Source organism: Anguilla rostrata, chromosome 4, assembly GCF_018555375.3.
Source record: "Anguilla rostrata isolate EN2019 chromosome 4, ASM1855537v3, whole genome shotgun sequence".
In the NCBI taxonomy this organism is placed as follows: domain Eukaryota; kingdom Metazoa; phylum Chordata; class Actinopteri; order Anguilliformes; family Anguillidae; genus Anguilla; species Anguilla rostrata.
Genome location: NC_057936.1, coordinates 811,066 through 827,533, shown reverse-complemented (window position 1 = coordinate 827,533; position 16,468 = coordinate 811,066). Strand labels below are relative to the sequence as shown.

General features: G+C 45.0%; 1 protein-coding gene across 6 annotated transcripts in view; it reads left to right on the top strand.

Annotated features, from left to right (window-relative positions):
- The window catches only part of si:ch211-51h4.2 (uncharacterized), a 122,457-nt gene that overhangs the window by 44,145 nt on the left and 61,844 nt on the right, over window positions 1–16,468 (top strand). For all 6 annotated transcript variants that reach the window (XR_010329346.1, XM_064329980.1, XM_064329979.1 and 3 more), the window contains one exon: window positions 3,260–3,383. Coding sequence is in view for 5 of the 6 variants with exons in the window: in XM_064329980.1 (XP_064186050.1) it covers window positions 3,260–3,383 (124 nt within the window). In the remaining variant the exon portion in view is untranslated. The remainder of the gene's footprint in view (window positions 1–3,259; window positions 3,384–16,468) is intronic.

The following is a 16,468-nucleotide window of genomic DNA, read 5'->3' as shown; positions in this document are numbered from 1 at the left end:
AAAATCTTTTCATCCTGGAAAGTCGTGGAAGAGTCATGAAATATTTGACAAGTCCGGGAAAATTGCATTAAAAAAAACAACAGAAGAAACTTCATAGCAAGCTGCATACACCCCTTTCTTACCAACTTGTGTGATGTCACTTCCTCTCAAGGCCCTCTACCTTTGTGTCCCGACAGCTCTGATTGGACAGCTCGGAGGTTTGTTCTTCACTCCTCATCCATCACTGGAGAGTTAGGCGTGTCCCTTTTTAGAAGCAGAGCACTGTGATGCGTGTGGGGATGCGTTTCAAAATGTAGTTCTGCTTCACAAAAGGGCCGGCTATTGCCCTGAGTATTAGTCCTCGGGAGTCAAACATTTACCCTTAAAATGTCAGTGAAGAATGTGCGAGTGTGAGTCCTGCCCCTCTCCCTGCAGCGTGAGGGTTTTATTAAACATTCTGCCAGTGCTGTCATAGTTTCAGCTTGGCTGTCACCATAGTGCTCCGTACCTACGGCTGTGAGCCTCAGCTAAATCCCAGAGCAGCCACAGCAGCCGTACAGTCGCCTCATACCAGACCACAGATGTTTAGAAGCCGTTATACGTTCGACTGTTTTTCTGTGCTAGTAATGCAGAGGCAATGGCAGACAAACGTTTGGTGTGACGTATGCTAACAGTTCGATTAAAGCTCTCTGCGTGCCCGGGTCAGAAAGTAGAGGTGGCCTTCAGTTCCACCTTCAGAAAAGCTGTCATAGTAAACGTCAGCTATTTTGAAACATATCAGATTCAATTGAATTAATCTGCGCTCGTTAAATGAACCGGCTTTATTTAACACATCGGCCATATTGAAAGCATAATATAGCCTTTGAATCAAATTAGCTGGTGAGCAATTTTCTATGGATGCTGGAGTGTGAAATAAATGGAAAATAAAGACGCGCGTTCTGCAAACAAACTGGTGGCTTCAGCTTTTCAGCCCAGTAATATGTGGCAGCTCGACTCTAGTGTTGATTTAATGTGACCCCCCCCCTCCCACTCTTCATCTCAGTTTGTGCCTCCCCTCCCCTTTTGTCTCCCCCTCTAATTGCATTTATCCCGCTGGAAAGGTAATTTATTTTGTTACACTTCAGTGAGTATTTAAGCGCAACGTTAGCCGCGGCTGCCGGCTGCAGAGGGTCCGCCTTCGCTTCATTAAGAGCGCGTTATTGGCCGCCGCTTCATTAAGAGCGCGTTATAGGCTGCTGCTTCTGCTCCGCTCCGCACGCGGGAGGGCAGGGCAGCCAATCAGGGCAGGCGGCCCCCGCGTTAGAACACTGCCCTTGAAGTATAAATCGATCGGTTATTTCACCTCCCCGAGCTCGGCTCAGCTGAATTACACGCCGCTTCAGGAACGGGGAAGATAATCTCGCCGATGTCGTGTTACAGTGAAGCGCATTCACATGCAGAAGGGTCTCTTTGGGGGAGGGGGGGATACAGGTCTCTTTGGGGGGATACAGGTCTCTTTGGGGGGGGGGATACAGGTCTCTTGGGGGGATACAGGTCTCTTTGGGGGGGATACAGGTCTCTGAGGGGGGATACAGGTCTGTTTGAGGGAGGGATATGGGTCTCTGGGGGGGGGATACAGGTCTCTTTGGGGGAGGGATATGGGTCTCTGAGGGGGGGATACAGGTCTTTTGAGGGGAGGATTACACGGCGTTTATGAGCAGAGGTCCCGTACAGAGCCTGATTAAGATGTTCTTATGGATTCATTAAGGGGGAATCCTCTGGTTCTTTACTCATCCCGCTCTAATAGCCACTGCCTGCAGATGAACTCTGGGTCCTGAGCTCATATAAACTTTACACTGCAAGCTTCCCTTTTCACTGCTTATTCCTGCAATACACGTCCACACAGCCGCTGGCACATGCACCCTTTACTGCTGTATTATTATTATTATTATTATTATTTTATTACTATTATTATTGTTGGTGTTGTTGAGGTAGTTGTTAAAAATAATGATACATAATTATACAGCAGAAAAGTGACTAACACAGCTGTGAAAACTGGACAGTTGTAAAAATACCCAGGTGGGCTGGATTATTTTTCATTGATGATTTGCTGTCGATACTAGATTACAGACTGAAAGGAAGTCACAGTCTGCACCTTAAATACCTTAACCTTATAATAAATCAAGGATTAATCTATAATACAGAAACGTGTGGATCTGACTGAGGTCTTTCTGTAATTTGACAGCCAGATCTGGATGAAAGGCATTGAGTGGTACAAGCAAAATCCCAGAAGATCTGATAGCAACATGTTTTCTTGAAAACTAACAGCAAATGTTGCAAACATGAAAGATTTTCTTTTCTGAATAATGGTGAAAATAAAAGCTTCTTTTACATTTGTCTGTGATCAGCAGGGTTTCTCTGGGGGGCTGTAGGATTTGCACTGAAGGGTTAAAGTGTTTCAAAGGCAGCCCTGACCCAGGTGTCCAGAGAGCCTGTGTGTGTGTGTGTGTGTGTGTGTGTGTGTGACTGGGCCTGGCTGTGTGTGTGTGTGTGTGTGTGTGTGTGTGTGTGATTGGGCCTGGCTGTGTGAGTGTGTGTGTGTGGCTGTGTTTACAGAAACTCTGGGTGCTTTTTGAAAGCCTGAAAAACGTTTAGTGGCAGAGAGGCCAGACACTGTGACCCTCTTTTACTGAGTGGCCCTGGTCTATCTTCCCTTTAAAACGAAATGGGGTGTTATGGCTCAGTGGGGGTTTGTCTGTGTTTGTGAGTGGTCTGGGCTACTAGACAGCTTTATAATTTCACTGAAAGATGTCACGATATCCCAATGACAGACTTCCAGGTTGATAGGGCTCTACTGATGTTTTAAAATATCAGGATGGGGGGCAGATCGATAAAAACAAAGTAAAGTACATGAAGTAAGTGCATCAGTGGTGGAATTTCCATTACGGGGATTAGAGCTTATGTAAGGACGTTTGTCTGACTCATTGCAGTAAGTGTGTACGTGTTTCTGTGACGTATTTCTGATTCGTCTGTGACATTAGAGAGTCAAAGGATGATTACTGTGTATGTGAGGTTAATATTGAATCGACAGGAAAAAAGGCATTTATGTCTAAAATAAAAACGTTTATTTTGGGGGAAATGTGTGGTCTGTGTAACTTGTGTTATTGATGCATTATTGCTATGTTATTGATGTGTTGTTGATGTGTTATTGATGTGCTGTTAATGTGTTATTGATGTGTTGTATATGTGAGCTCCTGGTTTGGGTAACATTTGCACGTTCTGTTTTATTGTTTTTTTCCAGCCACACCTGCGCTATCCCTGTGTTCACCTGGATCCTCTCTCTGGGAATTCTCCTGGCTCAGGTTGTGATCCAGCCAATCACGTCCCTGCTCACCCTCCTTAAAGGAGCCATGTTGATCGTCACAGTGAGTATTTATCAGCCTCTCAGGGCTACTGCTGCTGAAGCTCTATCAGTGTGGGGTAGAATCTGCCCCTTTCCAGCAATTTAATGCTTTTATTTTTTTATTTCTTGTTTTTTTAATTAATCACTGCTCTTTCGTTGAGGTGGCGGTTCAGTCTGCAGCAAAAGATGGACTAACACACAGCTTCTCTGAAAAGACAGTTTCAGTGGTTTTTGACAACCTGTAAATTTCTTCAAAACTGTTTTAATTATCACCATGAACTAGGACTTTATCAAAGAAAAGCACTCACGTTTATGTTCTTAGGTGGTACCTTGTTTAAAACTGGGCCACTTTTTCCAGGGCTGTATGAAAAGAAGCAGCTGCCTCTGATTTAGTACCATTTGTGTTCATATTTATCAGAAGCCCCAAAAAATGCAGTGAAAGAGAGCAGCACCTGCTCCAGCTGGAGCAGGACAGGAAGGGCATGTGGGTATGGAGGGAAGAGAGTTCACTGAACTCTGCGCTGATACAGCTCTGTGTGCTGGTGTGTGTGTATGTGTGTGCGTGCGTGCGTGCGACTGGTCCTGGCTGTGTGTGTGTGTGTGTGTGTGTGTGCGTGCGTGCGTGCGACTGCTCCTGGCTGTGTGTGTGTGTGTGTTGTGTGTGTGTGTGCGTGCGACTGGTCCTGGCTGTGTGTGTGTGTGTGTGTGTGTGTTGGTGTGTGTGTGTGTGTGTGTGTGTGTGTGTGTGCGTGCGTGCGTGCGACTGGTCCTGGCTGTGTGTGTGTGTGTGTGTGTGTGTGTGTGTGTGTGTGTGTGTGTGTGTTGTGTGTGTGTGTGTGTGTGTGTGGTGCGTGCGTGCGACTGGTCCTGGCTGTGTGTGTGTGTGTGTGTCTGCGCGCTCTCCGTGGATCAGGCTCCAGTGCCAGTACTTCCCAGAGATCGTGTTCTCGCTCCTTTTTTTGCTTTTCCATCGCAGGTAATCACATTTAACAGATGTGCTTCCTTCAGCTGTGATTACTGCAGGAAAGTGAGTATGTGATGTGTGGAGCCATTCCTCTACTTGTAGGAGAGAATTACCTCCATTTTACAGTTCCTGCAGAGGTAATATTATTAATGTGGATTAAATGTAATGCATACTGAAGGGCAGCTGAATACAGAATGAGCTCAGTGTTATAACTCTGAAACCACGGAGTGTTGAATAAAAGAACAAAGGAAATTACACCTGGACTGTGGGGCGGATTTCGTATTTTCCCTCGGTCTGCTCTGCGGCATAAATGATGCTCGTCTTTCCAGCGATTCATTAATCTAACGATCTTCCAGTTGGGCTGAAAATTGATAAATGGAACTGAAGGCAAGCATTGGACACTCTGAACCTAATGAACTGCAATTCAGCAGTAGTAATGGATTATGACACATGATTTATGAGGCTGCAGGAATGTGCTATTTTAGCGTTCCCGTGGCTGTCTCGCCCTGCTAGTAAAAGTCACTAAACATGCTACAGGAGTGAACAGCTACACCTGAGAGAGTGAACAGCTATACCTGTGAGAGTGAACAGCTACCTGTATACCTAAGAGAGTGAATAACTATACCTGTGAGAGTGAACAGCTACCTGTATACCTAAGAGAGTGAATAGCTATACTTGTGAGAGTGAACAGCTACCTGTATACCTGAGAAAGTGAACAGCTACACCTGAGAAAGTGAACAGCTACACCTGAGAGAGTGCACAGCTACACCTGAGAGAGTGAACAGCTATACCTGAGAGAGTGAACAGCTATACCTGAGAGAGTGAACAGCTATACCTGTGAGAGTAGTGAAATTCAATAAACTCAATTTGTGTGCTGCTCCTGAGAGGTTGAGATGTATATAGTGAAATTGTGAGGGTGACATCTTTTTTTAGACATTCACTTAATGCGGTCAGAGTCGGTGCAGTGTTCTGCTAAATTAGCTGGACATTTCATTGTCTGCTCCCATTTTAATGGACTTCAAGAGGAAACAGAAACCATTTAAAAATCAATCTGAAAATGACAGAAAATTGTATTAAAAGCTATTTAAACTGTTTTATTGGATATTTAGTCCCCTGGTCTGGGGAGGGTTTATCAATATTGAAATATCTGCTCTGTGTGTAATATCAACAGAGCTGCTGGGTTTCTTTATGCTTCTCATTTTCCTTAACCTTTATTTTGCCATTAAAGTCAGGTGGGAACAGATCGGGATGGGAAGGGTACAGCACTGAGAGTTTGGCAGTTTGCAGGGCTCCTATATACAGTGATGGCAAAAGACAGAGAAGCCTCCTGAGGGGAGGAGGTAGAGGGCAAAACTCGCACGCACGCAGGCACACACACACACACACTCGCACAGCCGTGCACGCACACACACGCGCACACACATGCACACACACACGTGCACATGCACACACACACAGCCGCACATGCACACACACGCACACACACTCACACTCACACACGTAGGTGTATCAATACAATAATGCAGTCGTCATATAGAAAGTAGCAGCAGCCAATCAGAGAACAGGCAGCAGGCGGAAGTGACGTTAAAAAGCAGGGCAGCATTAGTCAGCAATCAAACGGTAGAATACAGGCAAGTTTATTTATGAAAACCAGAAATTAACATTCCAAGTATTATTGGGATAACAATGGCTACAGGTGTACAGTATTTTACAGTAGAGATCACCTACAAGTATAGTCATTTGAATTGAGGACATGCAGTCGTCTTGCTGTTGCATATCAGATGTGCTACATTGTGCTCATTGAGTGTATTTTAAAATATGTGACTGGCCTTGGTTATCTTGGTTAACATTTCTCTCCTCAGTAGCTGTGTAATCATCTGTAGGTATTCTCTCCAAAACACTTAGCCACTTTAAGGGCAACTTTATTTCAGTCAACACACTGTAGAGCTACTCAGGAATGCATTGTCAAGAGGCTAAATGCAATCCTGTCAAACTGAAAAACCTTGCTAGGGATTGTCTAAGGAAGCCATTTTTTACAACTGTTTTCAGGCATTATCTAAAGCCTGCGTTTTCAACAGGGGGTCTGTGCACCCCTGGGGGTTCTTGTAGATCCTGTAGGGGGTCCCCAGCAGATATGCGATCACTCTGTATAGTTTTGGGAAAGTACTTTTAAAAAAATAGAACCTTTTTTTTTAAGGTAACCCATGTTATCTTATGAAGGGGGTCCCTGGAATTGTTTTGAGTCTGGATCAGAGAAGTTTGGAAACTGCTGGTCTGCTTCTCTGTGCCAGTTGTTGTATGTTTGTTGTTGTCCTCTGGGTCGGGGCGCATTGAGGAGTCTTTATGCGTTCCGTTTCCTTCCTGCTGCTACGCAGCGGAGTTCAGTGTGTCTGCCGCTCTGGCCTGATCTGACCGCGATTTCAGCCAGAAAGACGGGTGGAGTAACTCAGCCACGACTCACCCTCTGTCATAAAATAAACGCTTTCGTTTAGCGCTGCGTTCAGAACTACGGTGGCATACGCAGTGTGTGGGCTTATGGCCCACCCCCCAGAGGAAAAGGTTCTTGTGTTGTGTTTTAAAGAAAACCTGCAGACTTGTTCTTGGAAGAACGCAGCTGTTTACGGTGGGTTTATGAGAGCCTGTGAAAAGCCTTTCCAGAACACGCCTGTCCTGCGCTGCGCTAATGTTGCACTGACGCTAAAGTACGGTTCTCTCAGCTCTGACTCCAGGGCAAAAGCAACAGGTCTTCCACACTTTTACAGCAATTCTGTTTGTAAATAACTTGTACCTTTTTTACAGTTACTACTGTTTATGTGCCGCCTTTCAAAATTATTCATATATTTTTTTTTTTTGTACAAAAGGAATGAGGATGAGGATGATTTTGATGCGTATCCAGCCAGAAAGTGGGGTGATTCCATTTTAGTGCTCATCCCCAATCACTCATCAGTCATAAGGCAGCACTTCGGCCCCTAATGTATTTGACAATAATTTCAAGCCATGTTTCATTAGAGAACAAATGGCTTTCATCAGTCATATTCACTAACGTTTTTATTCTTGTTAGCAGTGTCTATATTTATCTTAAGCGTGGGTTGGGCACCATTTATGAGGCTGGCTGGTGAGGACGTGCTGGGAATTAAGTCTCTTGACCACCTAAGAAGTCTCGGGGGTTAGAATCTTTCACTCAGTAATTATTCTGGCTTAGTCCGGGTGTAGCTGCCGTTGCCTCCAGCGTCACATAGGGAAGACAGGGTTCTGGTCAGTTGGAATGACAATATCTCATTGCTCACTAGCGACCCCCACTGGTCGACTGGTTGAGACCCGCAAGCCTCCCTAGTTGACGTTTGTTCTGCAGAAGTTGCAGCAATTGTCACAGATGTATTTATATGATTTGGAAGGTAAAGAGGTAGTATTTTAAAAGATGGAATTTGTATGCTGTTCAGACACACTGCGTTTCTGCAATGACCATCATGTGTCTCCCAGAGATTATTTATGTTGATTTATGTAAATAAGAAATGCATCTAGAGTTCTGTACTCAGCCATCCCCCATCACATGAAAACAAGTGTGTCACTGTTAAGCAAACGTGTGCAAATTGTCTACAATGCATTTTTAAAATTTGTTTTGATGTCTTACTCTGTGTTATAAATAGACTTTATGGGGTTTTGCTGTCGTGTAAACGAAACAACAGTTGTGCCAGTGAGAATGGATGAAGAACTGCAGCTGGTGCTTCTGCCATTACTACCAGAGCGGGGCGGATAATTAGGAGGTAATTGGGTGTACCCTTTAGAAACGGTTATTGAGTGTATTTTTAACACCACTCAAGGATAAGAGTGATGCCAGCTTAAAGCGTCCTCATTCATGAATGTGTTGTTTTATTGTGGATGGACCGGTGGGTCTGTTTTAGCAAGAGTACCCACCCCCCCCACCCCCCCCCCGTCCCAGAAGTGCCCAAATTTTACTGCACCCCGTTCCCTCTCATCGCCACAGAGCTGCAGCCTGACCTGCGTTTGCATTTCTGCCTCCTTATACACAGTAAAATTCCTGACGATTGTAATAGGAGACACCTGTCTGAATATCCGGCAGAAAGTTTCGAAGTCGATGCAGCGTGATGCTACGCTTTGTTTGATGTCTGGATTTAATGGACACTACAGCCTAGCCCTGTGTTTTCTGCTGGCCTCGTTTAGCCATGATCAACAGCAAAGCCGAAGCATTTCAGAATAAATCACTGCTCAGACGGCAGCTGAATGTGTAATTAAGTTAAATACCTGCCTGGAAATTAGGAAGAGCAGAGAGATGAAAGAGGAGGCTTGTAAGGTTTTGGTCTGGGAGGCCAGGATTTATTGCTAAGGTTAGCTGTGCCTCATTCAATTTATAAAACATTACATTATCATAAAATATAAAACTATCGGAAATGCATAAGGCTTCTTCTCTGGGTAAGTGTATCACATATAAATACATTCAATGTGATTACATCTAAATTTTGGCCCAGAACAGAAGCACTTATTAATTTTGGTCGTGATATTAGTCTTGTGTGAAGCTTTGACACAGGACTGGGGAGGGCCCACGCTGGATACTGTGGTAGACTAGAGTGCACTCTTTGGACACACATTTGGATGTGTGCACTGGACACTGTGGTATATGGGAGTATACACTATGGTAGATGCTGTACTGTGGGACCATGCTTTACTTTTGCCTTACCATTTGTCCTCACTTGTTTTTAAGGATGCCTAACAAGTCCTGCTACGTGCAGTAACCAGCTCGACCTCCTTAATTCCTGTTCTATTAATATCACTGTTCATATTAATGGGAACCTCTTGTGTCTTGGCCTGCAACTGAACCATAAACAGGTAGAGTTTGCAAAACAGCCATTAAAAATATTTTTCAAATTTCTGCAGGCCTGAACAAAATTTTAGTTGTTGAGGAGCTTTTATTGCATCTCATTAGCACCAATAAGCAGAATGACAGGAGACGTGGGCATTGGAGGAAGCTGTGTCAGACAGTGCGTATTTTTGTGTTTACTGGAAAGCACCGAGCTGAGGTTTTTAGTTTGTGAATAATGGAATTTATGCCAATTAAAATCATTCCGAAGGCAAACTCTTGCAATGGCCACAAAACGGATGTTCAGGATTTAATATTCCTGTTTCTGCGGCAACACTAGAGTACCTCTTACCCGTCTCTCCTAATTATAATGTAGGTTAACTTGAGCAAGAAGATATGTCTTCGGTTTCATATGTTCTCCCAAAGGATGTTTTACTTTAAAATGCTCATATATTCTGTTCAGTAAGGGACTTCTGTTGGATAGCCAGGAGCTTGAATTTATAATCTCTCTCACCGTGTCATGAAAGATTGTGATTCCACAATGCCGGAGAAAATCAATTCCTGGCTTTTGATTTATTCATGGAGTCTGTGGTTGCACACCCACACTCACTCACATACATATACAGGGAATCCATAAGGTTACAACCCCATCATAACAATTCACTGGCAAACTGGTAAATCATTTCACATTGTCACAATTTACGGAGAGCCGCAGTTTCCGGGCTTTAGAAACACAGTATCCCTGTAATCATGTGGCATTACTCTGCACAGTGTCTCACAAGAGCTGCCTAAATCTCACTTAAACATACTCGGCCTAAGCACCCAATCAGAGAGGTGTTGTGAGATATGCAAACAGCATCCTGTCCAATGAACACAGAGTACCTTCAGCCATAGCGTTTAAGCCTGGTGCTACATTACCCTTTAATGACTGCCTTACCTGTCAATCACTGTCTTACCCTTTAATCAGTGTTTCACCTGTCAATCACTGCCTTACCCTTTAATGACTGCCTTACCTGTCAATCACTCTTTTACACTTCAATCACTGTCTTACCTGTCAATCACTGTCTGACCTGTCAATCACTGTTTTACTCTTTAATCACTGTCTTACCTGTCGATCACTGTTTTACTCTTTAATCACTGTCTTACCTGTCGATCAGTATCTTAATCTTTAATCACTGTCTTACCTGTCAGTCACTGTCTCACCTGTCAGTCCCTGTGTGACCCCTCGCTCTGCAGTGGGCTGTCGGGCTGCAGTGGGCTGGAAGCTCTGCAGTGGGCTGGTAGTGCTGCAGTGAGCTCTCGTGCTGCAGTGGGCTGTTGGGCTGCAGTGGGCTGGTAGCTCTGCAGTGGGCTGGAAGCTCTGCAGTGGGCTGTCGGGCTGCAGTGGGCTGGTAGCTCTGCAGTGGGCTGTCGTGCTGTAGTGGGCTGTTGGGCTGCAGTGGGCTGTCGTGCTGTAGTGGGCTGTTGGGCTGCAGTGGGCTGGTAGCTCTGCAGTGGGCTGTCTTGCTGCAGTGGGCTGGAAGCTCTGCAGTGGGCTGGTAGCTCTGCAGTGGGCTGGTAGTGCTGCAGTGAGCTCTCGTGCTGCAGTGGGCTGTCGGGGTGCAGTGGGCTGGTAGCTCTGCAGTGGGCTGTCGGGCTGCAGTGAGCTGGAAGCTCTGCAGTGGGCTGGAAGCTCTGCAGTGGGCTGTCGGGGTGCAGTGGGCTGGAAGCTCTGCAGTGGGCTGTCGGGCTGCAGTGGGCTGTCGTGCTGTAGTGGGCTGTCGGGCTGCAGTGGGCTGGTAGCTCTGCAGTGGGCTGTCATGCTGCAGTGGGCTGGAAGCTCTGCAGTGGGCTGGTAGCTCTGCAGTGGGCTGTCGGGCTGCAGTGGGCTATCGTGCTGCAGTGGGCTGGAAGCTCTGCAGTGGGCTGTTGTGCTGCAGTGGGCTGGAAGCTCTGCAGTGAGCTGTCGCGCTGCAGTGGGCTGTCGGGCTGCAGTGGGCTGTCGTGCTGCAGTGAGCTGTCGGGCTGCAGTGGGCTGTCGTGCTGCAGTGGGCTGGTAGCTCTGCAGTGGGCTGTCGTGCTGCAGTGGGCTGTTGGGCTGCAGTGGGCTGGGAGCTCTGCAGTGGGCTGTTGGGCTGCAGTGGGCTGGAAGCTCTGCAGTGGGCTGTCGGGGTGCAGTGGGCTGTCGGGCTGTATTGATGTTGGCATGTGCAGCTCCTGATGGACAGTGGCCATTCTGCGGTGTAGTACACAGAATAAGTCTCAGACTCTGTGGAACATCCTGTTCAGTCCTCTGGTGTGAGCCATTTGAGCAGTTTTATCAGCCGCGCTGCCTGCTCATGACCTTGTGTGTTCCCCCGGCTGCAGACTGCGAGCTGTTGTGCCTTAACCTTGCTCATACACAAAACCGCCAAATCCCATCTTCTGTGAGCCCTCCCTCCCGGACAGCCGGCTCAGTGTGTTATCAAAGCAATCTGAAATCGATTGCATCTTTATCCCGGCTCTTTTTCAAGGGCAGATGATCCTCAGGGGATTCAATAATAAAAAAAAGTGAAGTTGAAATGCGGGGTGTTGCAGACAGTTTGTCTTGCCAGGTCTGCCATGCGCCGAACAGCCGGCTAATGAAGGAGAGTCTCCTGACACAAACGTGTGTTTTGCATTTCTTGCGTGTCGTTAAATCTGCTTTGTCTCAGTTTTGCATTAACTACAGCCCTGAAAAATCCTGCGTATGCAGCGTGACTCAACATGTGGAAAGCATGCCGGGGGAAGTATCTTCATTCATTTTATTTTTTCTTTCTTAAAGTAAGAAATGGTCTCATTTTCGTTATTGTAACTGTTACTAACAGACGGGTGATTTAACGGTTTGACCAAGCTGTGTTTCCATAGTAACCAGGTATCTGTTGCAGGTGTTTTACTGTGTTTGTGTTCCCCTTGATAGCTCACCTGAGCGTCTCAGTAAACATGAAAACGGCTTCTGGTCTGGCTGCAGACGGCTGTCAGTCAAAGTACATTTTTATTTAGATAATGCCACATAAGCCATCAAACTAAGAACTCTAACAAAAGCAAAAAGGTTTTGTTATTACCTCAAATTAGAATTTTACAGCCCCTGCAGCCCTCTCTGATAGATATCAATCTACTGTTGATATCAATTAACTGATGTTGATTAATTTTTTACCTGAAACATTACATGAAAAATTAATTTTCAAGTTTTAAATTCTTTAAAATAACACATGGTGGGAAAATGTAAGTTTGTGATTCAGTAAAATATAAACAGGTAAATTGTATTATTGATTAATTGTGTGGCACAGTTAAGCCTGCCTTGAGAGTTTTTTAAAGCAGTGATTGGGTGTCTGGCCCTCTGCTTTTGAATTTCAGAGTTGGCGTGTGTTTTTATCCCGTAGTCTGACTCATTCAAAGGGGTTTAAAATGCAGAGCTTCTGCCCACACTGCCAGCAGAGGCCTCTGGGAGGTCACATGATCCCACCAGCCAATCAGAGAAGGCACACAACATACAGCACCATCCAGACTGTCATCTCCAAAATTCGGCATGACACCTCCCTCCTCCGCCCAGCGCTGTCTACACCCTAATCAGTCCCAGCGCGTTGGAGCCGGGACGTCTGAAGCTTCTGCGTTTCTCCTCCCCGTCCTGACCGAGCGGAGGTGTGGCGTTTGGACACAGACAGTAGGCTGATCAGTCATCTACATGAGTTCCTTCTGTTTTTACCTTTCTGATGTCATTTCTGCAGGCTCTTAATTCCCATCAAAATGAACGACAGTACGTCTAACCAGGCAGCAGACGCAAACTTCACAGACATCTCTGTCCAGATGTTAATCAAGTATTTTTTCCTCGTACTCGTTACGGTGGCTGGAGACTGTCTTTGCAAAAGGGAAAAATCATAAGCATATACTTACTGATTTCCTTCAAATGAAAAACAGATGCCTTATCTCAGTGGTAAGGTTACATAAAAACAAGAAATGCTCACTTTTCAGTGAGATGTAATTGAGTTTGACGCTGACTCCTACAGTTGTGGGGATATGGTTTTTGGGATATGGTTGTGGGGATATGGCAGTATCAGGTGGGTATTTGTACAGATGGGGGAGTAGAGGGTTTGCGGGCGTCTCTAGAATGTTATGGCAGGGGATTGGGCAGTGACGCAACCAATGGGAGTGAGTCTCTCGGGAACACACAGGAAGTGCGCGTCACGCTTTAGACACATTTCTGACCGTGGTCATGTGATTTACAGAGACAGGAAGTGACATTACCCCATGTGATTAGCTTTAAGCTGCAGATACTGACAGGAGGGCGGAGTACTATTCCAGAGTTCCCTGTTTCCAGGGGTGAAATGGAGGGCTTGGGATGCCTTCCCAGAGTTTCCTGAATCTGTTCAGCTTTGTTCCTGTAGTGCTGGGAACTGTGGCTGATGCCCCATTATCCAGAAGAGTAAACTGGCTGAAGAATCCCTTTAGTGTTGCTGGGATTGACTGTGTATACGGGCTCATTGGAGGTCCCAAACTCTGAAACAAAGGCTTGTGAATCTCTGTGAGATTCTCACCTCCTAGTTCAAAAAATGAATTTGGTGCAATCACATCTATCCTTACTACTTTTCAGTAAGGTTCCCTTGTTTCACTTAAATGCAATCTTTTGCCAATTAATATGTGTACATTTTCTGTAAAGATATCATTTATTCTTATGCCCATTTATTGGAAGATTAGATGGTGTTAGAAGATTATCCGTTGTATACATGAATATTTCCGTGGAAACAGATGGGTGTTCACCTTTTGTTTAGTTTTTTTTTGTTTTGTTGTTTTTATTTTGAAGGCTTTCTGATTTTTCAGCTGGTTTAGTAATTTTCTTGTTGTGGCGTGTCTGCAGAAAGCTGTGGAGAGCTTCAGAATCTGATTCATGCGGAGGATTGATGGCATTTCCCTTTCTTTGTATTTTGTGTGAAAGCTAAGCGATGTGTTGATATTTGTTTGGAGAACGGCTGCAGGAGATAACCCCTTTTATCACTCAGACAATCCTTCCTTTTGTTTGTCTGAACAATGCTAGCGATGCGGAAAGATCTTCTGTTCTCTGGGTGTTTGCACACATCGCCTGTATCTGTGTTTCTGAGCCCAGCAGCACACGCTGACAGGAAGTCCAGCAGCACACACTGACAGGAAGTCCAGTGAATTTCTAACTGTTTTGTCCACTGGCTCGGAAAAAACCAAGCTGTCCCAGGAGGTATACGCACGCTCACATTCAGTCCAAACCAAACCGCCACCCTGTTCTGCTCAGAATGAGCACTATTTCATAAAACGGGAATTAAACGCTATCAAAGGTTTCATTTTGGTGGGACTCGATGTCTTACACACACCTTAGGATTTTGTGAGAATTGAAGCTGATCAGGATAGACAACACCCCCCCCCCCCCGAACCTCCACCCCAGCCCCCCCCCCCCCCCCCGATGAGGGCTGAATCCTGAACGCGCTGTGCTCTGCTGTGGAGAAAAGGCAGCGTCTGTTTCCACGCTCATTTTCCCTGTGCTTCTGCCTCGTGGTTCTGGAAACACTTATTATGATGCAGATTGAGTTATTGAACTTATGAGTATGAGTTATTTGCGACCTTTTCTGGTGTGTTAAGCGTGTCCAATTCTAGCTGTAGCCTCTCCCTTGGTGAAAGGGGGCATATACATATGGAATTCCCTGAAAATCAATTCTCTCCCTCATCATTGGCTCTCTCTCCTCATCTGCTTTCTAGTTCATAATAAAAAAAAATGTTGACTGGCAGGTGCGTTTAACATTCAATCTTGGTCTGACCAGAATCAAACTTATAAAGTGAACAGAAGTGTTATTATCTTATTTATCTTCATAGTTACGAATGGGATTAAGACTTGGGCTGGAACAGGTAGCTGGATTGTGTTATTGAAAGAGGATGTTGGTTTGCTTTTATAAACTGGTTTTGTGCTTCAGAAGGTGCAGCACTTTAAAAGCAATAATATTCAGTGTGGTGGGGAAGAGTGCAGATCTGTTGAAACATTTCCTCGCTGACTGAAAAGCCTGAACTTTGTGCTGTAATGAATTCAGAAATCTTTTCTTCACAATTTCTATTGACCATATGCCTCTTTGTTTCTTAGGCTGGTTTTGTCTCTCAGAAACTGTTGTACATAGGCAGGGAAAAATCCGTTCCATTCTCTGTTTGCTCCGTAGAATTAGGTAGAATATTTGCTATATCTTAGAGTGTTTGTATTTATCAAACACTGGTAATATTTGTGACACTTTTATGTCTAGGTATGTAATGTGTGCATATAGCTTGCAAAAAGAGTTGCAATTATTATATGAAAATAACATTTTTTAAAACCACAATTTGTGACCTTAATTAATAGCTTTAGAGTAACCTTTTGGATCAAAGGGTTGAGATTGTTCTTTTCTTGTCAGGTCAGATGAAAGAGTATAATTTTCCTGGTAGATAGCACAAAGACTCGACCTACTGCAGGTTCCTTTGTCTAATCCATTCAGCTGAGCCCCCGTGTGTGCTTTTCACTCTTTCCTGTGTAATAATTATAAATGACACGCTATTAATGGTTCTCTTTTAATTGCTGCATATGGTCGTCTGCACATTACTGTTCCCGTAAAATAAATATAGCATTAAAATAACATGCTCAATCTGTCAGCACGTATGGTATCTGCTGTTAGCGACAACATGTGCCATAAGTTAGCGTGTATGTGCGTGTTTGTTTGTGTGTACGTATGTGTATGTCCATATGTGTGTGTGTGTGTGCGTGTGTGTGTGTGTGCACGCGCTTGTGCTTGTGTGTGTTTGTATGTGCGTGTGTGTGTGAGTGCGTGTGTGTGTGTGTGTGTGTGTGTGTGTGTGTGTGTGTGTGCATGCGCGTGCGTGTGTGTGTGTGTGCGCTTGTGCTTGTGTGTGTTACAGCACTGCAACCCTCCCTGGTATTGCATTAATTTCCCATTGATTTGCAGTCTTCAGAAGCCAGTGTGGGGTCAGCTCTCTCGCCATTGATATGGTCCCTGCGGAGAGCCCTGCCGTCTCCAAACAGATCAATGCCTGGAGACCAAGGTTTCCACGCTATTATTATTTATTATTTTTATTTCTTTTCTTCTTTGTTTTTTTTTGCTTTTGGCCCAGCAAAGCTACAATCGCCCAAAGACTGAAAACTGGGAGGTCTGGAGGTCTGCCTGACATGTTCCATAAAACCCCATCAATAAAACATCAGCGTTAGGAATACATTTAAGAGACAGAGTCTCCTCGCACAAACCAACCTGGGCAACTCAAATGTAAAACTCAAATGCTCAGATGCTCTTTTCTAAATGTAAAACTCAAATGCTCTAATGCTCTTTTTTAAATG